General features: G+C 38.5%; 1 protein-coding gene across 6 annotated transcripts in view; it reads left to right on the forward strand.

The window, feature by feature from the left end:
- Positions 1-25,898, forward strand: part of LOC124613104 (CAP-Gly domain-containing linker protein 1) — a 551,251-nt gene that overhangs the window by 465,983 nt on the left and 59,370 nt on the right. For all 6 annotated transcript variants that reach the window (XM_047141701.1, XM_047141712.1, XM_047141722.1 and 3 more), the window contains 5 exons: positions 284-424; positions 653-817; positions 1,295-2,564; positions 7,301-7,452; positions 8,917-10,274. In XM_047141701.1, the coding sequence (XP_046997657.1) occupies positions 284-424; positions 653-817; positions 1,295-2,564; positions 7,301-7,452; positions 8,917-10,274 (3,086 nt within the window). The remainder of the gene's footprint in view (positions 1-283; positions 425-652; positions 818-1,294; positions 2,565-7,300; positions 7,453-8,916; positions 10,275-25,898) is intronic.

Raw genomic sequence — 25,898 nt, forward strand, 5'->3', positions numbered from 1 at the left:
TGTTGTCATCTGTTTAATCGTCAGTTCTTGTTTGCAATGGGTAGTTATCTTTTCTGATACCATTGTTTGTAGCCCACTCTGGGATTAAATGATCATATTGATAAACTATATTAATTATAGCAGTGCTTCTTCAAAATATAGTGTTTATTATTTCATTTACCAGGCAAAACGACATACAATGTGAAAACTAAAATTGAGGAATGTTGCAATATGAAAATAGCTTTTTCAGTTTTTCTTCTTAGTGCATCTAAAATAAAGATGTAATAAATAATTACTGGTTTAGGATGTACTGCGAGAGAAGGATCTTAGAATTGAGAAATTATTGAATGAACGTGAACTGGAACGGGCACAACTAACGAGAGCTGCCAATCAAGCAGATGAAGCTGAACAGAAGCTAGCATCTGTAAATAAGGAGTTCGATGAGGTATGTTGGTATGGATTTAGATTAACCATACTTTGTAGCACATCAGTATAATATTGTTTCAAGACAGAGTTCTTTTCTGTCATTATTACTGTGAGAGCAACGTAGAGTGACAAGTTTTTCAGCCTAATTTGGACATGATTTTTGTATATTATTCTATGCTTGTATTATGCATAGTGACTATAAATCTGTGTGTATCATAAAAATGTGATATATGTTTTCAAATTTTAGTATCGAAGTTCCATGGAGGTAAAAATCAAGGAAATTCAGGAAGTTTTATTGAAACTACAAAAAGAAAATGTAGAACTCGGTAATCAGTTAGATGATGAAAGGAAAAAGTACGAGGATCTGCAATTTAGATTTGAAGAAGAAACTATAAATAAATCTGACTTAGAGGTGAGAAAAACAATATACAGTATTTTGATGCTCAATAAGTAAACCAGTTCATCTAATCTTTCTTCTTAGTCATTCCCACCACATAATTTTAGGTAATATATGTTTAGAAAGGTTCATAAAATGTAAGAATTTCTTTTTTAGGCAATACTTTTGTGTGTGAAAGTATCAGTTCTTAAGTTTTTACCATCAGAGTAGTTTTAAGTTGTAAGAAAACAGTGTACAAGAATTGTCTGTTGATCATAAGCAACACATATGAGGTAAAAAGAATGTATATGTACTAAGGAATTAGTTTTGATGTTTGCCATGGATATGTCATTATTTTGTAATGTTTTGTTGGTCTTTTTTTCTTTTTAAACTGTATTTCTAAGCTTCAGCTTAATTGTATATAAGTAGTGTTTGGTGATTGCCTTGTCTAAGCTGTAAAAGAATATTGTAATCTTTCTGCTGTTTAATATTATTGATTTTTCTGCACAACAGGCTACAAATGCAACACTTGAGCAACGTGTCCGTGAACTTGAGCTCCAGTTGTCCGGAGCACCAGATGTGGAAGCTCAGTTGGAGGCCCTTAGGAAACAGCACACAGTAGAATTTGAGGCATTACAGAAGCAACATCAAGCTGAACTTGAAGCCTTAGCACTGACTCATGGTCGAGAGACAGAAAAACACCGTCATGAGGCTGCTGAGCTCACAAGAAAATTGAACGAAACCTGTGCCGAGCTTGTTGATAAGATCGATCAGGTTGACAGACAAGCAAAAGCTGCTGCTGAAACTGAAGCTGAACTTCAGCAAGAAATTGAGAGAGTTAAAAATATTTCAACATTGAAACAAGAAAGTGAAATCAGTGAACAACACAAGCTCATCAATGAGTTACAAGACCAGGTGAGTCAGCTCAAGGGAGAACTAGAAAAGAAGTCTCTGGACGCAAAAGAAGTCCAAGAAAGCCTTGAAAAGAAACTGGGAGATACTACTGATCTTCTCAATGTTAGTGAACAGAAATTAAATGAAGCTCATCTGAAGAATGAAGCTGAACTGACTGAGAAAAATGAACTGATAAAACAATTGCAAGAGAAAGAAGTGGAGCTTAAGAAGAAACTCGAAGACAGTGATAAATTGAAACAAAGTGTAGAACAACACTTGACTGATAGTGTGAATGAGCTCACAATGACGATCAAGGAGAAAACAACTACTATACAGAATCTCAAGGAAAAGGTTGATGATTTGAACAAGAAATTGGAAATTTCTGAAAGTGTGTTGAAGGCAAGTGAAGAAAAACTAGCAGAGACTGTCAGAAAGTACACAAGTGACACAGATGTTAAGAATGAAGCAATAAAGGTATTAGAGGAAAAGGAAATACAGTTGAATAGAAAACTACAAGATGCAGAAGATCTGTTAAAGAGTAAAGAGCAACAGCTCACAGAAACTCTTGAAAAATTTGCGTCTGAACTAAAAGAAAAAAATGATCTAATACGTTGCCTGGAAGAAAAAATAAAAGGAAGTAGCCTTGAGATCACAGAGCTGAAAGATTCAATAAATGCCTTGAAGCATGAGTATGAAGACAATTTACAGAAAATTAATCAGCAGCATGGGATGGACATTGCAGAAAAAACAAATCTCATAACAGCTTTAGAGGAACAAATTTATAGCAAGGACGAGGAACTGCGGATTATGAAAAATGATACTTTGAACATGAATGAAGATTTGTCAAGTAAAACTGAATTGATTACCAAACTGCAAATTGAAGTTGATGGTAAGAATATTTTCAGAACCTAAAAGCTACTATTTTATATTTCCTTGTAATTTCTTTACACAATTTTATATTTCAAAACAAAGAAAAGGTGTCTTAGTACTTGCTTTTTAGTCTTTTGATGTGGAATGGAATGGTAAAGTATTTCAAAACTGACATTATGGGCTACAGTTTTATTGAGAAAATAAGATCATAGAATATTTATATAAATAATTTAGGAGGAAAGGAAGCAACTCATCAAACAGTAAAAGTGTGGAATTGTCAACAGGCACACAAAAAAGTCTGAAAACTTTGCTAGCTTTCTCAAGGTGGAGCGTGCATGCGCACGCGTGCTCACGCATTCACACACACACACACACATTCTCTCTCTCTCTCTCTCTCTCGCGTGCGCAGGTGTTTCTGTGGGGTATGTGCTACTCAAGAGGAGTGATATGAATCCCTATGTATTCTTAACAATAAATGATACTCATCAAGAAAAACCATGTAGCAATTTATCATAGAGAAGAGCACAAATGTTGTATGAATCTGTTATTTTATTTGCATTTTAAGAATCATGTCGAGGGATGATGGTTGTCTTCTAGATGGGATGGCAACTGCAGTAATTTTGTTAGAGAAATATCTGCATAGATAGAAACATCTAGCATTACCGCCTACTCTGCAGCCAGCATGAAGTTACCACAGAAAATATATTTTTGACAGTAGCTATGATTTTGATCATACAAATGAAATATTTCATCCGACAGACTTCTATGTGGGTTTTGTGTTGGATGTTATAACTTGATAGAAATTGCACATTATCCATTTATTTTGTGTACATTTATGAATAAAACATGGATTGTAAATATGCAAGAGAAGTTAGAGTAGCAGTATTAAATTGCCTTATAGCAATAACAGGGTTGCCACAGGTTGTGGAAATCAGGGAATATCAGGGAATTTCAGACACATCAGGAAATAATCAGGAAAATTTGAAAAAAAAAAAACACTGGAAAAACCATATTTTTGTCTCAGTATATGAAATGGTTTGTTTACTGAGGTGTCAAGCATTGTTGCTGGCTGGGTGCAGCTGAGTAGGTGCACCACTTCCCTCCGCCCTCAGTACTACTGCTTCTCCCCTTCCTACCACTTCCCTCAGCATGCAGTCAGTGCTGTCTGGTTTTGTAGGTACCCAAACTGAACGAACATGAACTTCAGATGTCTATGGAACCATATATGATTATTGGTGCCTTGTTTTATACAAGCATGAGTGGTATATGGTGTCATTCATGAGACAGACTAGAAGATGATGCAACTGGAATGTCAAAACTGGTTGCCTAATAAAACAATATCAAAATAACAGCTGTTGGTACAGATTTTTAAATTTAATATCATACCATTGTAAAAATGATGAAAGAAAAGAGGGAGCTAATGTTAATAAAGAACACGCGAGCTCTATTAAAGTGCATTTATTATGTTACAACAGGTTTCATTCACTAGACAATGTTAGATGACCTACTCTTGAATAAAAACAAATATTATGCAAAAAGCTACTCCCACTGCCAACAGTCTCCATAACAAATTCTGACATAAATGTCATGAAATCATGACTCATGTTGAAGGCATATTCTGGAGCATGATAAACACTGTTGTCAGTGTAATTTGCATGTCATTTATTGTGTATTATTATACCTTAATTTTGGTTTAACTGCAAGTCATCTAGTGATGTTCATTGAATGAAATCAGTCATGACGTAATAACTGTACCTCAGTACAACAGAGGTGTTTCTTGTTAACACCGATGTGAACCAGTTGTGGAGTATAAGATGATCAAGTTAAGAAAAGAAGGAGTAGCTGTACATATAAAAATCAGCATTAAGTCCCACAAAGGTTAGGCAGTATATTGTATGGTGCTCCACAACTGTGGATTTAAAAACTCATAAGGTGGTGGTACTGAAAGTCTAGCTGGAAATATTTTGTGTTTCATGGAATTCATAGATGTAAATGTTTACAAAATTACTATCATATTTTCCAGTTTTTTTGTTTTAAATTGTAGGCTAAATATTTTGCGGCATGAGATGAAGCTGACTTGCCCTATGTTACAAGTATGAACTCTGTACATAATTTAGTGAAATGGGGTCAAATGAAAATCTTTTAATCAATCTATCAGTTAGCATATTAATACAGTTATGCAGGTTTAACTGGGAACTTATTATTGATGATGTTTTAAGTGTTGACTTATTATATGCTAGTATTGCTTTAGGGCTCCTATACATGTTGATGTCTGGCTTTGGATCATTTTCAACATTAAAGTGCTGCTTAGGATTGGAGGTCATATTACAACAGCTGTTGATAAGTAATTCTTACTTCAAAATACCTTCAATGGACTAGATGTAAAACTAACAGTAAATGTTTATCTAAGCATGGTGGTAAAATGTTGACAATAAAACACCAAGCAGTTAGGTTCAAATAATAAAAAAAAAACAGTGTGTGAAAAATACATAACTCATGATGCATCAGGGTGTTGAATGATAATGTATGGACAGAACATTGAGAAGAGATTCAGAAAGCAGGCATTGTTGATCATAAAAGAAAAAAAATGCATATGAAAGAACACAATCAATGATTCAGCATGGTATTTAGAAATAACTCATAGAAATAACATTTGGAAGAGATTTACTAAGCAGGCTGTGTTGATGAAAATTATTTCTTTCTTAAACCCTCTGTTTCTCAGGTCTTATTTTTTTGTAATTCAGGTCTGTCTCCAAACATTACTTTCACCCATATGATACAGAATAATACATAATATTTGTCAGATTTTGTTTTACACTTTGTAAGGTAATCAATAAGAATAATTACTTGTATGCCTCATAAAATGCTGACCATAGTATTCCCAGCAGATTAAACTGATCTTTTTTTTCTTTTTTGTGCTCCTAACAACCACTGCATTGCTGGCATGAGGTGGTGAACCCAGATCTTTCCATAGAAACAAATCTGTGCACCAAATTAGTTAAAACTTTTCTGAAATGGTCCAGAAATTGCTAAAGATTTTATTTTTGTGTTTGATTTTGGTCAGCATTCAACAAATGTAATATACATCTTGCAAAATGCTCTCTCATAGTTACTTTTGATGTAAATTCACTGGCTTTTGATGTGCATATGCTATCAGCTACTTCATACACTTTTGGTCTCTGATTGTCCAATATCATGTTGTACACTTTTATTATGTTTTCTCCTGTGGTTATAGTTTTGGGACATCCTTCCAATAGATTAACTTCGAGAGGTGTATGGCCATGTTTGAGTTCAACTGCCCTTTTCCTAGCTATTGAAAGTAAGAAGAGTAGACTCATTATAAACAATCATCAATTTTGGGTGAATTTGCTTTTGTAATAAACTGTTCCTACAAACAATTTCAAAGTGTCTTGGTATCCTATTACATTTCTTTGAACAAAACACACATTACATAAAAGCCTTTGTAAACAAAAATATTTCACAGGTCAAGTGGACACTTAACTTTTGCTGTTGCACTACAAGTATCAATACAGCAAAAACAAATTTTCATAGATATCAGTGCTAGCTCTGTTCCAGACACAAACTTTACTTTTACATTCATACACACCTTGTAATGAGAGGTAGATACATATTACATTTACTATCAGTGTTGAACACCATGTTAATCTGTCTGTGTAGTGCTCACCACCACCTTCATAGTGATCCTTTTTTCATGTCATGGTTTGTGTTCCACTCACAATTTTTCCATATCCTAACTGTGAATACAACAATGAATGATTTCTGAATATTGCACAAAGAAAGTAATACTAGAAACTAATTGCTGGGTTATGAAAACTGAGACTGCAGGCACTTCTCATGTGCAGATGAATGGTGAAGACTATGCATGTATTCTGTTTCACTAGACATTCACACACACACACACACACACACACACACACACACACACACACACACACACACACACACACCACTGATGCAGTTTGAAGAGCACCTTCAAGAAATATCTTGAGGTCCATGTTTTTCTGGCAACTGTTCTAATTAATCCACAGGAAGACCACTCAGAACCCTCACAGTGTGACTTAACACTTTAGACTATCAGTGCTTAGCTCCTTGGAATTAATAACCTTGCATGCTTTTCTCTTGCAATTCAGAACTCCTTACAGGTTCTCCTGTGGTGCAGCAAAAATAATTTCTCTATAAGAAAAGATGGAATGGAGAAATGTTTGTAAAACTATTAAGATTGGTTTATTGATAGATATTTTTACTCACTACCAAAGTATTCATCAACCCTGATGCACATGAAAGATTAGGCTGCATGCCAGACTGGGACTCAAACCTAAGTTTTCCTTTGTGGTATGTAAAACTACAACATACAGGAGAAATGCTGAGGGTGTAGAACAGGTTATGTCTAGTGTAATGCTGATAGAATAACAGTCAGGGTTACTTCTGAATTATTCTGTGTTGTATTGTGCCTATGTTGATATAGGATTTCAGTCAACTATTTCTGGCTTCCTACACTTGTACATTTAACACTTATCTTTCCCTATTCTGCACATTTCCTTATCTCCAGATGACTTTTTTAGTAACAATGTTGTTTTCTTTGCCAGCTGAAGATTCAGCCATGGCATGCAATTTTTGTATCTGTCCATCCAACTCTGCATATTATTGTTTTAAAAATTAGCAAATGAAATGCATCACATGTTAAAGTTATTGTCCATGCATAACCAATTTCTTTCATACAACAAATGTCTACAGCTTTGCACAAAAAATTAGAAACTGCTGAAGAATCAGGCAAGCAGCTGTCAACTGAAATACAGAAACTACAACTTGATGTAGGAGATACGCAAAGAAAACTGCAGGCAGCTGATGAGAGGTCTGTCCAGCTCAGTCTTCAAAAGCAGAAACTGGTAATTAAATTTAAGAACAGAACTATAATAAGGGTCTCATTCTCTACTTTGAAACATGTGGACAAAAAGTGTGTGTGTGTGTGTGTGTGTGTGTGTGTGTGTGTGTGTGTGCATGCATTCATGGGCATGCTGGTGTGCATGTGTTTTCCTGTTTAATTGATAAGGTGCAAGATCACAAAAAATTTAATTAGTTTGCTTTAAGGTGGAAGGAGTATATAGAGCGTCTATACAAGGGAGATGAATTTGAACTCAATATTATGGAAATGGAAGAGGACATAGATGAAGATGAGATGCAAGATATGATATTGCGAGAAGAATCTGATGGAGCACTGAAAGACCTAGTCAAAACATGGCCCCAGTAGTAGACACCATTCTGTCAGAACTACTGATTGCCATGGAATAGCCAGTCATGACTTCAGTGTGCAAGATGTATGAGACAGGTAAAATATCCTCAGACTTCAAGAAGAATATAATAATAACAATTCCAAAGAAAGCAGGTGCTGACAGATGTGAATATTCCAAACTAGACATTAGTTATAGGAGTCGAGGAGCATGAAAGGGAAGCAGTGGTTGAGAAGGGAGTGAGAAACAGTTTAGCCTATCCCCAATGTTATTCAATCTGTACATTGTGCAAGCAGTAAAGGAAACCAAAGAAAAATTTGCAGTAGGAATTAAAAGTTCAGGGAGCAGAAATAAAAACTTTGAGGAGGTTTGACAATGAAATTATAATTTTGTCAGACACAGCAAAGGACTTGGGAGAACAGCTGAATGGAATGAACAGTGTCTTGAAAGTAGCATAAAAGATGAAGATCAATAAAAGAAAAACTAGGGTAATGGAATGTAATTGAATTAAATCAGGTGATACTGAGTAAATTAGCTTAGGAAACAAGACACTTAAAGTAGTATTGGAGGGAAGTGTGGAGAGGGAGGGAGGGTAAAAATTTTTGAGGGAGACGAAGAGATGGATATATTAAGCAGATTCAGAAGGATGTAGGTTGTAGATTCTAGTAGTTATTTGGAGATGACAATGAGGTTTGAACAGGATGGAGTAGCATGGAGAGCTGCATCAAATCAGTCTTCGGACTCTCTCTCTCTCTCTCTCTCTCTCTCTCTCTCCCCCTCCCCCCTCCCCACGTCCCCCCCCCCTCTCCCTCTCTGGCTAACTCACTGTCTCGACACCCTCTAACCAACAGCTTTTCCTTCCTCTGTCTTGTTACTCCCTCCCAATCCACACTTCCACATCATCTTCATCATGTGCCACACGAACTCACCCAGTCCAGTGCCCCTTTGTGGCATGACTAGCCCATGCATCTGCTGCCTTTCCCTCCCACATTCCTATTCTACACATCTTTCTGGCTGCCTCCTCCAAGACACTGCACAATGTAGATACGTGTGTGTGTGTGTTTTTACTCCTGAAGTATATTCATATTGTTATGAATAATTCATTGCATATTGTTCTTACAGGAGGAGAAAATTGCTGACCTTATGAGCTCCACAAGTGATTCTTCAGTTCAGTTAACAAAGCTGAATACAGAACTCAGTGAGAAGGAGCGGGAGCTTGAGCAAACTAAAGAACAAGTCATATCTGCAAAGCAGGATATGGAAATGGCAAAACAAAAACTTGAGCTATTGATAACAACATCACAAAAAAATGAACAAGAACTGAAAGAAAAAATTGAATCTGCTGTCAGCCATGCTGAAGAAATTGAGAAAGATGCAGAGAGAAAGTTAACAGATGCAAAAATGAAGGAGCAGGAACTTAGAGATTTGATAGAGAAGTTACAGACAGATTTAAAGCAAGCAGATAAGGATTATGGAGGGCAACTCTCTGAAACTAAAAGTGAAGTGAAAAGATTGGAAGAAGAACTGAAGAAAAAAGATAATGAAACTAATACTTTGAGAAAGGAGCTAGAGAAGAAATCAGAAGAAATGGTTAAAGAAGCAAATGAGAAAGAAAACCAGTATAAGAAAGATTCTGAAGAGTTATTTAAAATAATTCAAGGTAAGGATGAGGAACTAAAGCAGAAAATGGAAAACATTATTGTCATAGAAGCAGAATTGAAGAAATTGAAAGAAGAAAATGAGCAATACAGAAATTCACAGGACAGCATAAAAAAACTACATTTAGACGAACTGGACTCACTTAAATCGGAGAAACTTGCTTTAGATCAAATAGTTTCTGAAAAAGACTTGAGCATACAAGCTTTCATGTCTGAAATAAGTAAACTGAAGTCAGATAAGGATGCAATTGAGGCCACTCTCACAAGCAAAAACACCGAATTAGAGGCTGTGCTGGGTCAGATGGCAGTGCTGGAAAATGAGAAAACTAATTTTGAGAAGACATTGAAAACAAAAGATGTGGAAATGGACAAAATACTGGAAGATAGGCAACAACTAACAAAACAGGTGGCAGATTTAAACGGTAAAGTAGAGACCATTGAAACTGAACTTTCTGAGACCAAGAAGCAGCTGAATGTAAAAGAAACAGAGTTAATTTCCCAAATAAACATTTTACAGTCAAGAGCAGAAACTGCAGAAACCACCATTGCTGAAAAGGATCGTCAGTTAGCAGAGCAAACCATTGCATTAAGTGGAGATGTATCACAGTTAAGAAACAGAGCAGAGAAAGCAGAGTCAGAGCTTGCTGAGAAACAAAAACTAGAGCTGGAGTATAGGAAAACAATGGATGAAGATGTCAAAGTGCTAACAAAGAGAGCTGAGACTGCAGAGGCAGATCTGGCTAAATGGCAACAAATGCTGGCTGAGAAAGATGAGCAACTAATAAAAGCAACAGAAAATGTAGAACATCTCCAAACACTCATGTAAGTACATTCATAACTTTGTTTCTAACCGATTTTTCAATTGTTAAGACACTCACAAGAACTGGTAGAAGTGTTGGCCGTAAGTTAATTAAATTTACTCTATTATAAAGAGATTTCAAATGTGACATATTCCTGTCATTATTTGTAGTTTTCAAATCATATAAATTATTATGCTGGAGCACTTAAAGGTTTATAGTGAAACATAAACTCATAAGCAACTGAATTAGAAATAGCTGCTGTGTTAGAGAGAGAGAGAGAGAGAGAGAGAGAGAGAGAGAGAGAATACTTCCAAGTACTCAATGTAAGCATATTACAAATTTTGTTTGAATTCATATTTTCCACAGACAGGATACAAACAAGGTTTGTTAGAGGTATTATGCCATAAATGTATTCCATTTATCCACAAAAAATAGAGACTGCACATGGCAAAGAAAATCAGTTTTAGCTCAAAATGAGAGTTATTTAAAAAAACTTTCAAGATAAGTTTGGAGATGCTTGTATTGAGAAGAGAGTGTACTTGTGACATCATTAAAAATCGAATAGTTTATATTATACATGACTGATTATTGTCAAACCTTGTATTGGCAGTCTGAGCCATAGTCAAGAGTGGAACAGACAAAACATTCAGTTTCATTGCATTTAATTGTGGGCAGATTGTGGGTGCCACACACATGTGACACTTCATCTCTAAGCATTGGTAGACTCTGGGCTTTAGATGAGGCACTGTGCCAAGACTGTATCACGAGTGCTTGCATTTGGGGAAACGAGTCTCCATCAGAATCAGCTGTCTCGAGTAATAAAGTATTGACAGCAGTGGTCACTGTCAACTTTTGTGTATTTTGACTGCAGAAGACACATAAACTGCTGCTCCACACATGTGCCCCTGCTCAGGGCATGTTACAGGGCACAGAGATTAGCATGAGTGCAGGAAGATCACCATTGGACACACATAGTATTGGAAAAGGTCAAGTGGACAGATGATTCATGATATACAGGGTGTGTCTGTAAGAGTGTGCAAAAATGTAACAGAGTGTAGAGAATGCTCCAGTTAACAATTTGAAATAGGGAACTCAGGTTCAGAGAAACCAGCTTAAAGAGATATGGAAGTAAACTTGTCTACCGATTTGTCTAGCATTACTGTTTTCCTGCTTATTTACATTTAACATTCATAAGGGATTTACACATACTGTACTATTTATTTACATGTCATTCTTTATTTCCTGTGAGGAAACAAGGGGGATGAGCCTGATTACTAGGAAGTCATGGTGCAGGTTTTGTTTACTTAAGTTATACATAGTGTATTTCTTGATGCAATAATTTACCAACAGCTGTTGGCTGTTGGTAAATTATTGCATCCAGAAATACATGCCAGCCGTTGTCCCATGGTCCATAATGGATCAACAAAGATTGTACATAATGAGGCTCTGTTGTATCATATTTACATTGTCCCATGACAGAACATGCTACAAATCAATGGTAGACCCATTCATTTCTCAGTGCTATTCAGAGACGTACAGTACAATATGATGGAGCAGTACCAGTACAGTTTTGCAGAACTCACTAACATGCACCTTGTGTATGGGGAAGTACATTGCAATGCTTTCACCGCTGAAAGGCTGTACAGGGAAAAATTTCCTAGCAGGCATCATCTGTGATGGCAAGTGTTTATTTCTCTCAATTGACAAATTCAGGAGACCGGTTCATTGGAAAGAAGAAATGAGGGACCTGGCAACATGAGGACCACTCACACACCCGATTTTGAAGAGGAGGTGCTGGGAGGTGTTGCAGTGGTCACCACTACAAGTACTTGTTGTATTGCACACGAAATGGGTGCTGCACATACTAGCATGCACATACTAGCATGTGGCGAATACTCCGTGAACAACAATTACACTCATATCACCCACAATGAGTCCATGCAATGCTTGTGACTGACTTTGCACCAAGGATTGTGTCAGTGGTTGCTCCAACAATGGATTCATCAACCAGATTGCCTCCAAATCATGCTATTTACTGACAAGTCCTCATTTGATCATGATGGTATTTTGAAAGGCAGAAATAGCATGTGTGAGATGAAGAAAACCCTTATGTTGTAGTAGAGTCACACCATCACTTACATTTTGCTGTGAGTATCTGGGCCTGTGTTGCACGTGACAATCTCATTGGGCCATATCTTTTACCTGGTTGTCTGAATGGCCATCTGTACTTCGGGTTCGTGCAAAGAGTTCTACCTGAGTTGTTGAAGAACGTACCCATGGCTGTTTGAGAGAGGATGTGAATGCAACATAATGATGCACTGCATCACTTCTGTGTGGATGTCCACAACCATCTCAGTGCTGTATTTCCTGGTCACTGGATTGGAAGGGAGAGCCTATTCCATGGCCTGTGCAATCACCTGACCTGAATCCCCTTCATTATTTCCTATGGGAATATCTAAAGTCACTTGCATATGAGACTCCAGTGGATATGGGCATGGAATTAGTTGCCAGAATTGCAGCTGCCTGTGGTTTGAAACACACCAGGGATATTTGTCAGGGTGTGTCATCATCTTGTTCACCGATTTCCTGCTTGCATTGAGGTTGGTGGCTATCAATTTCAGCACATTTTGTAAGATACAGTACAAATGATATGTTTTTTGTGTCAGGTATGGTGTTTCCAGTCGACTGTAGCTAAGATAAATAACAAGGAGCATAGTGATGTGATTTTATTCCTGTTATCTCCTTAAGCTGGCTTCTCCGACCCCAGGTTCCCTGTCTCAAATTGTTCAGTGGAGCATTCTGTATGTCCTGTTAAATTTTTGCACGCTCTTATTGAAACATCCTGTATACTGGTGCAGGCCAATGGCAAGGTACAAATGTATTGAAAACTACTTGCCAGTAGGACTCTATAGAGACAGTTGTTGAAGGTAATCTGGTGTGGGAGATGTTACATGGGATGAATACAAACACCTATATGTCTGCCATCAGTTCCCAGTGTCAAACAATACAAAAATATACTGTCCAATCACATACAATCATTGGTTGGCTTCAGCACACTACGGGTGAACTGTACCTTGAGAAAGACAATGCAATGCAATACCAGTCCCTAGCTATGTCAGAATGATTTGAGGAACACTCTACAAGTGTGATATTGCCTGTGTGACTTTCCATGTTACCTGATCTAAATCCTGGGTCCTGGGTCCTATTGGATCCAGTTCCTATTACTCTCTATGAGAGGTAGGCAATAGTTGGGTGATCATGGACCACAATGGCTCCTCAATCGCTTCAGTGTGTAGTGGATACCATGAGTTGATGTGCCTGTTAGAGTCTTCGGGACAAAAGGGGAAAAAGGGTGCTACACATTATTAGGTAGGGTCAGGTTTGTCATCAAATCCATTTTATATTATTGAAATAAAACATCATCAGTGGTCTTAATGAAAGATATTTATAATTTTGATTATTTCCTAGATTGAAAAACAAACAAAAGTTTTTGATTATACTTACATTATTTTTTTATGATTTTCATTTACATCGGGAAATGTCATCTGCTTACACATTTTTGAGGTATTCCTTTATTTGACACTGTAATTCTGGCCTAAACCCACACTGCTCTACAGGACTATCTATTTCCTGATGTGAAACACATACAGTGTCCGAAGCAATGTGGGATTAGGCCAGAATCAACAGCACCAAATGAAGGAATATCTCAAAAAAATGTAGGCAGATGTTATTTCATGTTGTGAGAAAAATTCAGACAAAAAAATATCAAAAGTAAAGTCTATTTTGTAGGCAAGTTCTGCATTTTGACATATTCCATCCCTTCCACACCAAAAAATTCCTCCCATGCAGCCTGGGCTCCTGTTGGTGCAGTGATGAGAACTCCCTTGCCCACTATGCTGAAGGTCTGATCAAGGCCTTCACAAATAGACACCCCCCCCCCCCCTCTCCTGACCTAGTGTGCAAACAGATTTCCCAGGCCTTATCCCCACATCCTCTCACATACCAAATTCTTCCAACACCCTGAAGAATCAGCTACAAAGGAGTGCCGTCTTCCTCACAATAATACATAATACACAGCCAAGCATAACAAGGTCAATTTCAATGTCTTCTTCACAACCTCGGTCACCTGGATCCTTTCCTCCACCTCCAGCTTCTCTGAACTACACAGATAGGAGTTGTCATCCTCTTGGCTCACATAATTGTCCTGGCTTCAATCTCTGGTAATCCACTGCACTGTTCCCACACCCTCCACCCAACAATTTCCCCTCCCTCCATCCTGTCACCTCATCCTAATTCACATCCTCACATCACATTTAGCATGTGTCGTTTCCTAATGGCTCTGACAACTGTGCATCACTTGCCTAGCACACCCACCTGCCACCCCTCCCTCCAGCATTTCTAGCTGGCAAACCAACTGCTTCCCTCCAAGCCACTAGCCACCCACCCTAACCCATCTCCCTGTCTTTCACTTCTCTCACCATCAACCCACCCCAACACAGTCCACTTGCTGAAATGCCACACTGGCATTGTGAGTCCAGCCTACACAATGTAGGTGTGTGTGTGTATGCGCGAGCGTGCGAAAACCACTGATCTACACACATCTTCCACTGGTTCTATTGATGGCTCAAACTTGAAGTTACAACAAATCTGTTTGTTTGGTTAGCCATTCTGCTTGAACATGAGGCTAAGGTGTTCCAGCTCTTGTGCCTACCTATTTGTGTGTGAAAAGGTGTAAGCCAACATCTGCAGGACTCCCATGCCTTGGTATGGTCGATGCAAACTGACTGCATGACAGAATGGCCAGTAATATTAAGAACCATGCAAGTTTTGCCTTAGTAGTGAGCACATTTATTTTACTTGCAGACAAACGCATTATCCAAAGGTTTTACCTGGACTTAGAGGTTTCATCACTTCTTCTTGGGCACTATCAGAGTGGATGCACAGGAATGCCAGCACCTGGCATTTCCCAAATTTCAACAAGAGTGTTCTCTTCCCATCACATTGGGTGATGACACCCATCGACAGATTGTGCTTAACCTCACAAGTAAAGACTTGGACAATGCCATGATGTTAGTCTTAGAGAAAGGACTAAATTTTGCTTCTATGAAATGAAGTGGAATGAAATGAGAGCATGGCATTGTTGGCCAGGAGGCCCCACTTGGGGAAGTTCGGCTGTCGAGTGCAAGTCTTATTTCAGTTGAAGCCACATTGGGAGACTTGCTCGCCGGTGCTGAGGATGAAATGATGATGAGGACAACACAACACCAAGTCCATGAGCAGGGAAAATCCCAAACCTTGTTGAGAATCGAACCTGGGCCCGTTGCATGGGAGGCAGCATGTAACCACTCAGCTAATCAGGCGGACTTTGCTTCTATGCCAAGGGGCCTTCCATCACTGAATTTATTTGCTCAATAGAACAAGTGGTGTCCAACTTTCCTGAGGAAGAAGAAATTAGACAGGAAGTTTCACATACATTGTGTTGGGCTCTGCCTCTTCTGTGTTGAAAGGATAGCAATACAGCCTGCTAGATAAGATCTGGAATTATTAATCCTCCCAGAAGATAAAGGTAATGGTACAGTACTTCTTTTATAGAATGATTATGTGGTCAATATGGAATGCTTACTAAAGGACTCTGCATATTGAAGATTGCAGAATGATCCTACTGAACAACTAAAATGGGAGATTCTTTCACTTCTGAAGAAGAATTCATTATCCAACAACATGCTGAAAAAACTATGTACTGATGCTGCTGTTCTGCTGAGATTATATGATTTGCCGAAAGTTTATAAAGAAGGGGTGCCACTAAGTCCCACTGCAAGTAATTTGAATGTGCCTGCTTTCAACTTGGGCAAATATATTGGTTCTTAGTCCTCACAATGGAAAATGTGAACACTGTACTTCCAATTCTGTGAACTTCATCCAGAGTTTGAAGTCTTTGTGTCTTGGTCTCTCAGATTTGTAGTGTCTATTTTCACTCACGTTCCGTTTGAAGCAGCCTCAATGTTAATTAGTGAAAACAGGACATGAAACTGATGAAATTTTGCATCATGCACTGATATCTATATGTTGTCTATTCAGCGACAAAAAGGAAGTGATGGAATGCCTATGAAAACAACAGTTGTTGACTTGCTGACAGAATGTCTCAACAGTGGTACTCAGTAGTTATTCCTCACATTTGCCGCCTTTCACTGCTGGTGGCACTGTGTGATCACTTGTGTTAGGTACCTGCAGTGATGATTTATAGAGCACATGCTGTTGGCCTTCAGTGGCATATAAAAGGGCTGCCATTTCACAATATGAATCAGTTTCAACAAGATCAGCAAACAGTGTCCTCACCTGAAGATGGTGGCCAGGTGGACCACAGAAATGTCGTGTCCAGATGACTACATGACCTGGCTGCAGACCCGAGAAGAATATCATCAGTTAATACACTGGGGAAGTCCGCATAGTCACACCATTGTGCATTACTCCATTAACAGAATTGCAATGCTTCTGCACATTTAGATCATCAAGCTGCTGAAGTATACTCCTACTTACTAATTAATTTGTCTTAGCTGAATATATTCTAAAATGTGAACCATTGTTTTTGAAATTAGCTATTCAGCTGTTAAATATTTTGCATTTAGTGAAACAAAATAATTATTGCCTTGATCAAAATGAATGCAAACAGTGTTGGAGACACAAGGGAAGTTTCTAGTTGTGAGGTATTGGAGCAATAACAAATGAAACAAAGCAAATACACACTGTTTTTCACAAGTAATTTAATCACATTTTCTGTCTTGTTTAGTAAGTAGATGCTTGTCTTCAATCTTTTTTGTGATTTGAGAAAATTTACAAGCCTGATAACTGTATTAAATGCAGGACTCAACTTCTGAGAGTAGCCAGCACAAAATTTCTATGAGTTTATTTGGTCAATCACCAGTAGTCACTCTTTGTATGAATCAGAGATAACATGATGTAAGTTTTACATATTTGTACCTCAGATTATACTTTCAAGTATCATTATGTACCCGAGGGCTATGCTGGCAGTAGTGTCGCTACCAGTAGGGCCAAACAAGCCAGACAGGCTGCAGCAGGGGAGCCAGCCAAAGTGTCCTACATCATAGGGTAGGGAGGACTCAAAAGGTGTAGAGAAGCCAACCTTCATAGGGGAGAAAACTCTAAATCAGTCCAAGTCCTCCACGATGGGTGTTGGACACGGTGCCAGTAACCTCACACTGTAAGAACATGTGGTGGAAGCGTAACAAGAACCTCAGATAATGGATGGGACATAACAGAACATGACTTCAGCAGAGTAAAAGGATAAAAGATTTAGCAATAGTAACTTGGAATATAGGACAATGTTGAAACCTGGAAAAATGAAAGAAATGTTGTTGAAGAGATCATGAAATTAAAGTACAATATTGTGGTGCTACACGAAGTGAGATGGCAAGGGCGAGGCCAGATCAATATGGCTCAGTATTCTCTGCTCTGCAGTAGACCAAAAGAAGAAGGGATAGGATTTATAACAACAAAAGAGATTATGAGAAGTCTTTTGTAATTTCAACTTATAAAAGAAACAATCAACCAACTGAGAACAAAATTTCAGAATATAATGATATGATAATAACAGCATACACACCAAAAGAGAAAGCAGAAGAAGTTATGAAAGGATAGTCTTATGAAGACCTTGAGAGTACACATTTTAAAGTACAAAACTATAACCTACTGCTAGTTTTGAGAGAGTTTAATGCACAGGTTGGGCAAAATGGGTATTGAAGAGTATCTGGGAAATACACTTTACATGAAGAAAGTAATGAGAATACACCTGAGTTTCATCAGTTTGCTGCCAGTTATGAAGTGTAAGTGGATTAGTTAAGCAAATAGATCATTTGTTAGTAAAATCATGCTAAGCCTCATCAGTCATGGATGTAAGGAACTACGGGGATCCAAACTGTGATTCAGATCTCTATGCTTTAAAAACTGTAGTGAGAAATGCAGCAAGACTGAGAATGCTACAGAGAGACAAGAAGAAATGTAGAGTTGTATAAGGAATTAAGGTTGTGAGGTTTAGCTCTACCTTTGGCTAACTGACTTGTTCTTGATGTGTTGGTAGTGACTAGGTTAATGACACATGTACTGATTCCTTGTAACTTTATTAGGAGTACACATGCGCTGTCACCTCTATAAGTAGGCAGGACAGAAATGCCATAATTCAAATTCTAATCCTTGTCATAGAAAGGAGTTGATTATAGTATCAGTAACACCAGGTAACAGAAAGCTGGCAAGGAGATACATTACCAACAAAATTCACAGAAAAAAAGAATAAACAGAATGCATAGAGAACATATAAAAGCATAACAAACACAGTGCCTCTGGCGGCTTTGAGAGATGGATGCTGCGGTGGTGACTTGTGCAGTGTAGTGTCTCAGTCTGAGGTGGGTGGATGCGTTCATTGAGCCTCTGTCAGTGGTGTGTCATGGAAGACATATGTTGGTTTAACATGGTTCAATAAGACTGTTGTAGCCTTGCCATTCACCAGACTGGCCATTGTTTGTGTATGATGTTGGAGAACTTTATGTGAGCCAGAATATGGGGCTTCCAGTGATGGTTTAATACCTTCTGTGCAGAGCATAACAGGGGTACAGTGCTCCAGATCTTGGTGCATGAAGGAGGGCAATGTGCTGTGCCACATAGCTTTTGGAAGACAGATCCTGAAAATGTGCTCTCTCAAGTGATGCAAAAAATCTGTCTGATCTTGCGTGGCTGTCTCTATTGTGCCTGTGTCGACAAAATCACTAGGCTCGTTATGATGAAGCAAGCTGGGATATTTTTACTTCCCCTCGTGTTTTTCCATCTGCCTCCTTGGAATTCATTTTTTCATTTTTGAACTAATTACCATTAACATACAAGAGTATAATCTGCATTTTCGTTTAAGAGAAAGGTTGTCCCTCATGTTAAAGAATATAACACCAGATCTAATTTTGTGCTTAGTTTATGTATGTAATTAATTTTATAATTTAGTTCAACTACACTGTGACAAGGAAGCTAGTATAAAAAGTAGTTTGTGGTTTTGTTTGCAAAGAAGTGCTCATGGGATGAAAGCACTGCTTGAGATTATTCTGAGATGATGGGGGGATTGCTAAACATCTAGCATTTTAGTAAGGAGCTTGTCGGAATAGTTGTGTAGTTGTAAAATTATTTGTTATTTTATGAGAAATTTCTTTATTCATAGCACATGGGCCATCATAGTTGAAGCATAAAGATTGACATGGTATGCGTAGGTCTGTAAAATGTCCTGACAGTGATGTTCATAGAGACTTGTTGTATACTTTGATTCTTCATCTGTTTAACAGTAGACATAAGAAATGTATTAGTGGAGCAAGTAGCTGTGAAATTACTGGCGTATGATTGATCGTATGGACGTGGTGCTGAATGGAAGTGTTTGTTTAGCTGTGGGTGTTTTCATAATTGCCATGTGAGGAAAAGCAATACTCGTGATAGGTGAAAAGAGATACAGAGAGAAACACATTTATTGCGAGTATTGTATATCAGCAGCTCTTGGGCGGGTATCAGTCAAGTAAGATGCAAAGTGAAATGAAAGAGGAAGCATGCATGAAAGTGGCCAAATATCGACAAGAGTTTGCACTGTTAGGGTGAGGTGAATAAGCTAGTGCATTCGTAGTTAATACTTTAATTATAGGGTGAAATCAGTAATTGTTTCGTAACTTTGATTCTATTGTTGACTCATAAATAAATATAGATTCTATAGTAATTGTAAACATTGGGAAGTGAAAGTATCTATTTGGCTCTATTTGCAAACATGTTAGCAAAGCGAGCCCTTCATTAATTCCAAAGTAATTAACAGTATTGTCAAAAGTATTGTTTATTTAATTATATATGTTAATTTTATCATTTAAACAAATAATATGGCTTAACCCATATAGTAGAAGAAACTGTTAAAAAATTGAATTTTTTGATGTATTCAGTTAATTTAATGAGTTAAGTTTTAATTGTAATTTCTGTAAATTAAACTTCAAACAATGTGTAGTTTCAGTACCTATTATTGTGAGGATATATAAGGGACCAATTTTTGGTCACGAGACAGTCCATCCACAACTGAGTTTCAGACGGGAAAGCTATGTTGGTTAGAACAACAACAATGCTTTATTTAACTTAACTGTGAAATAAGTGTTACACAATTAGGCCATGTGTTAAAACAATGACAGTGTCTGCTCTGTGCATACCTTTTTATTCTTCAAGAAATGTGAATGATGTAGTAATGTTTTTTTTACTGCTTATAGATATTCAACAGTAAACTATTTTAGCACTATGTGGATGTTCGCCTGAAAACTATTAATGAGGCTTATTGAAAGCTAAACAATAGTGCACTGGCCATATTAAATGTGTATATGGGGAGTTGTGAAAAGCGAAAGTTAGCAACTGTGAAACTTAAATGTGTACCTGTTGGCTGCATCATTTACAGTAGACAGTACTGCACTTCCACTCCCTATTTTTTCAGCCAGTATGTCGACACCGAGGACAACAAACGAAAACAAATCAGGGAATGTCGTCACAACATGCAGTGTCTCACCACAAACCAACTGTGCCACTGCTGAACCAATCTCAGGTTTGAATGTTGTTCGCTAGCCAAGTAATACCGCTGGCACTGCTGATGACCAGGTCTTTTCATGGCACCGCTTTCGATCATTCCATTTCTTGCTGAGTGGTACCTAATGATCTTACAATGGTTATAACCACAAAACCTGGTCAGCTGAATGAACAGATCTGATTTAAAGTGATGTCTGCATTCCATGGTGATATACAGCGGACATCTGTATCTCACTGATCCAACAACATCCAAATGTACATGGGTGAAGTGAGAGGTGGTATCTGGAAAGTCGCCAATCGAGATTTGGACATAGCAGGTAATCTTGCAGGCGTTGACACTTGGGTTAAGATCTAACCCATTTTCAACAGCCTTTATGCATGCCTGGCCACACAAAACACTGAGACACCAGACAAAAGGTTGGATGCACCCCTGGGTGGCACAACTCATGGACAGTGTTAAAATTTTGGGTTCTGAATGCTGGAGGCAAAAAAGGATGAGGTCGATCACATGAGACATCACAGTACAGACATGAATCTTCCCCTGGTATAACCATGAGCTGCCATTTCAGTGCTAACACAGTGTCGTTGGTGTACATATTGAACTCCTTGTCTTCTTGTCACACATGTGTAAGTGCAAAGAGTCTATTGGACTCTTAGACACTGCTGACCTATGACGGCCAGTCTGTAACAACACTGTTAAGTCCAGATATGTCTCTAATGTCTGACATGAACTGGGCCACAAATTTGAGACTATTAAATTTCCTGGATGAGCAGTTGCTACTTGCCTGGTACACAGCCAGCAGCTCACTGTCATATGTACTCTATTTTCTTTGTGAAGGCGACAGTTTGTGGGAGTCAAATGCCAGTGGCTGCCAGGCATTATCCACCCACTGCTGGAGTGCCACACCGGTGGCTTTCTGGCTCACACACACAACAATAGGTAATGGTGCATCAAGCTTCAGGTGTGCTAAAGGTGCTGAATCAGCCATGCTCTTCTTTGCAGCCTCAAACAGAGCACATATTATCTGTTTAGTGCACAAGAGATTTTCCACTAACATTAGGTTCCTGTAACTCTGCTGCATAAGGAAGGTGTTGGCTGTAGCAATGAAACATACCCAAGAAATGTCATAACTCCTTGACTGCAGTTGGCCTGGGTAGCTGTAGTATTGCTTCTTCCTTCTTAGTCAGAGGAGTGAGTCCACAGCTGAGGTCTTATGACCAAAAAACGTCACTTTTGTCTGCGCGAAAACACTCTTGGCTACATTCAGTATGACTGTATAGTATTCTAGTCGTCCGAATATGCCATCCATGTGTTGATGAAGTTGTTCTGGATTGGCAGAGAACACCAGGACATTAATGAGGTGTGCAAAGCAGAACAGTAGTCCTTGAAAAACAGAATCTATAAATCTCTGCCATGTTTGAGCTGCACTGTGTAAGCTGAAGGTCATAAACATGCTCTCATATTAACTAAAATGCGCGATTATGGCAGTTTCATCTGTCTTCCTTGGCTTCAGGTATCAGAGTATAAGCCTTTGCACAGTATATAACAGTTGATACAGTGAGAATACAGTGGCACACTGTAGTGTGTAATTATGACTTCTCAAAAGCGATACAGAGCATCTGTCAGGAACGGTGCAAGAGTTAAGTGCATGACAGTTGCCACATGGGCATCAGGTGCATTTCTGAGGACCACAGGCTTTTAGGCAGCTACATTATGCCTTCATGTATCATAGAAGCAAATTTGGCCTTCACTATTGCTAAATGTATGGAGCCAAACATCTTGACTGATATGCTACAGGGGGCCATCTGTCATCTTTATGTGGAGCACTGTGTCATGTGGTATGCACTTAGGTGCACCAGGCAGCAAGATCAAATTCAGGTAGTTGTTCAACAAATCTGCATACTCACCCCCAGAAGCGTGCATCAGCTTGGCACTGTGAACTGTTGGGCTGTGGTGGAAATCGGTGTCTGCTAAGCCAGTGACACTACCCACCAAGCAAGTGTCTGCAACATCCAGAAGTAGTTGGTAGTAGTCCAAGAGGTCTGGCCTGATGATTGCCTTGGTGACACCCATGTGACGTGTAGGGGCGGGTGGTGCATTCCAAAGTTGAGCTCCATCTGCTGAGTGCCATATGTCACAACTGAGGAGCTATTAGTGGCCATCAGATGGAAGGCAGTTGATGACCAGCAATGATGCATGGATGTTCGAGGCAGGATACTCAGATCCAACCCAGTATCTATTAAGAATTTCATACTGGAACGTCTGTTAGTGACAAACAGGTGCTCGGAGGACACCTGCCAGTCGATTGAACCTATTACTGACTGCGACTTGCATTTGGGTGAGGTCACAATGATGACCACTTCTTCGCCTGATCACCGAACTAGTGGTGGTACCTGTACATCCGTGTGTCACTTTGAGGATTCATGGTACCACTGGAAGTCTACTGTTTGAATATTGTTGGTATCAACCTCTGCCATTGCTGGCGTTGTCTGATGACAACAGTGTACTGACCTGCATGCACTGCAGTTCGACCTTTGCCATGAGTGAGTCATACTTATCTTGTGCTAATGTTGCTGCAGCGGTTGCACCGTTGTCCCGTGCTGTGACTGCACTGACCTGTGCGGCTGTGAATGCATCTTGTATTTGATTGGCCAGGTGCACCAAGGTATCCTGTGCCATGTCAGTCTGTGAAGCAACTATGGCTATTACCTGTGGCAGCAGATGAATGCTCTATCGTGTGTGCAACAAGTTATCTGGTACAGTAACTCAGTGATTGTGCCAGTCTTACTGTGCAGGTGTCAGAGGTACTGGGATGGCTTCCTGTCACTCATCTCTTCTTGTGTAAGAACTTGCTGTACTTGATCTTTGTGGGGGGCGGCCAGTTGTCATATCAATTCTGACTTGAGCTTGGTGTGCAAGTCTGTTTCTGGTGGCACCATAATTATGCCTTGCACCTCAGCGGCAAATCAGTTGTTCAAGCTGGTTTACTGTGAGCGTAAATTTAGTTGTGTCTGCTGTTATTCCTGCACAACAATAACTCACTTCTACTTGCATAAACCAAAGGACAGGATTATCTGCCCAGAATGGCAGCAGGCAGACTGCGATTCTTGATACTGTTTGTTCTTCAGCCATTGTGCTGTTCGTCTGAGATTCCATCAATCACGTCAGGGTCACCACCTGTTGGGTTCAGCTCTACTTTTGGTTAACAAACCTTTGCTTGACCTGTCCATAGTGATTAAATGAGCAACACTTTTATTGATTCTTTGTAACTTTATTAGGAGTGCATGCCCGACGTCGCTCTTATAAGTAGGCAGGACGAAAATGCTGTAATTAAAACTTTAATTCTTGTCATAAGAAGGAGTTGATTATATGCTAAAACATAGTAACACCAAGTAACAGAAGTTGGCAAGGAGCATACATTACCAACAAAATTCACAAAAATAAAAAATAAACAGAATGCATAGAAAACATACAAAAGCATAAAAAACACAGCGCCACTGGTGCCAGGGCATGGAATTGCCCAGACAGCTGAGATTCACTTGCTAAGAACATTGCACTGCACCATACACTGCACAACACTGAACTTTGTGTTTATTTAGTGTGTGGTAGCTGATGTGTAGGCCACTACAAATTCTAATGCTTATACAGTATGTAAGAAAAAGGAAAATGAATGGCTGAAAGCAAAATTTCAACAGATAGAAGAACTAAAGGAACAGAATGAAACAAAAATATTCTCTTATGCAGTAGGAAAGAGAAGGAAAAATTTGCAACCAACACAAAATGCATGTAAAAATAGAAATGGAACAATAAACACGCATAACAAAAAATATAGCAGGGGTGGGCAGAACAGTTTGAAAATATGCTCAATACCAACTTCGACCAGATATTAACAGATCTAGAAGAACAGGAGGAGAATATAGAGGTGAGAGATGAGGAAAGGGGAGAGGCAAAAAGACGAAAAATGCAAGAGAGAACTGTGCTTATGAGGTCGTCTCAGAACTTATAAAATTTGACATCCAGTCTCTAATACATGAAATATGTGCACTAATAAGTAACATGGGGAAATTAAAGCATGCCTGAAAACTGGAATAATATATCATATATATAAGAAAGCAGAAAAATTAGCTTGTGAAAATTATAGAGGCAAAAATGTATTGAATAAATCCTACAGCATACTTTCTGGAGTGCTGAATGAAAGGATAAAAAAGTGCACTGAAAATGTCCTTGGAGAATACCAGTGTGGTTTCCAGCCAAACAGGGGCACTTCTGACCAGTTGCTTATTATTAGCCAAACTTTGTGTTTGTTGATGTTAGACAAGCTTTTGATGGTTTCAACAGGTGAGCTTGTATAACACAGTAAATAATTGGGCACCTGTGACAAACTAAGAATGTTAGTTATGTTAACACTGAAAGATGCTAAATGAAAAGTAAAAGTGAACAACAAAACAGCCAAGAGTTTTAACTTTGAAAATGGACTGAAACAAGTGTTAGTCTCTCTAATGCCCTGTTTAACTTAGCACTGCATAGTCTGATACAAAAAATAGACAGGAGAAGAACAATAATGATGAAATCCAGTTAGATATGTGCATATGCAGATGATGTTGCAGTTGTGGCAACAAATGTAAGCAACCTTAAAGAAATGTATGAAATATTGGAAGTAGAAGGAGCAATAATTTGATTTACTGCAAATGAAAACAAGAAAAAAAATATATGGTAACTATCCCATTAAGGCTAGAACACCACCACATGTACTGAAGGCCTCTAACAAATGTTTCAAAGCTGTCAGCTGCTTCCATTATCTGGGAACTCTCTTAACCAGGAATAATAATAATAATAATAATAATAAGACAGTGTATTGGAGAAAGCATACCAGCAGGAAACAGAGCATATTATGCAAACTTACAGGTATTTAGGAATTTTCTAATTACAGGAGCAACCAATTTAAGAGTATAGTAGACCCTTTTATGATCAGCAGCAAATATGAATAACCTAAGGTTATTTAAAGGAAAGTCCTGTGAAAAATTTATTGGCATGTGAGAGAGGCAGAGGGTTGGA

Source organism: Schistocerca americana, chromosome 1 (assembly GCF_021461395.2).
Source record: "Schistocerca americana isolate TAMUIC-IGC-003095 chromosome 1, iqSchAmer2.1, whole genome shotgun sequence".
Lineage (NCBI taxonomy): Eukaryota > Metazoa > Arthropoda > Insecta > Orthoptera > Acrididae > Schistocerca > Schistocerca americana.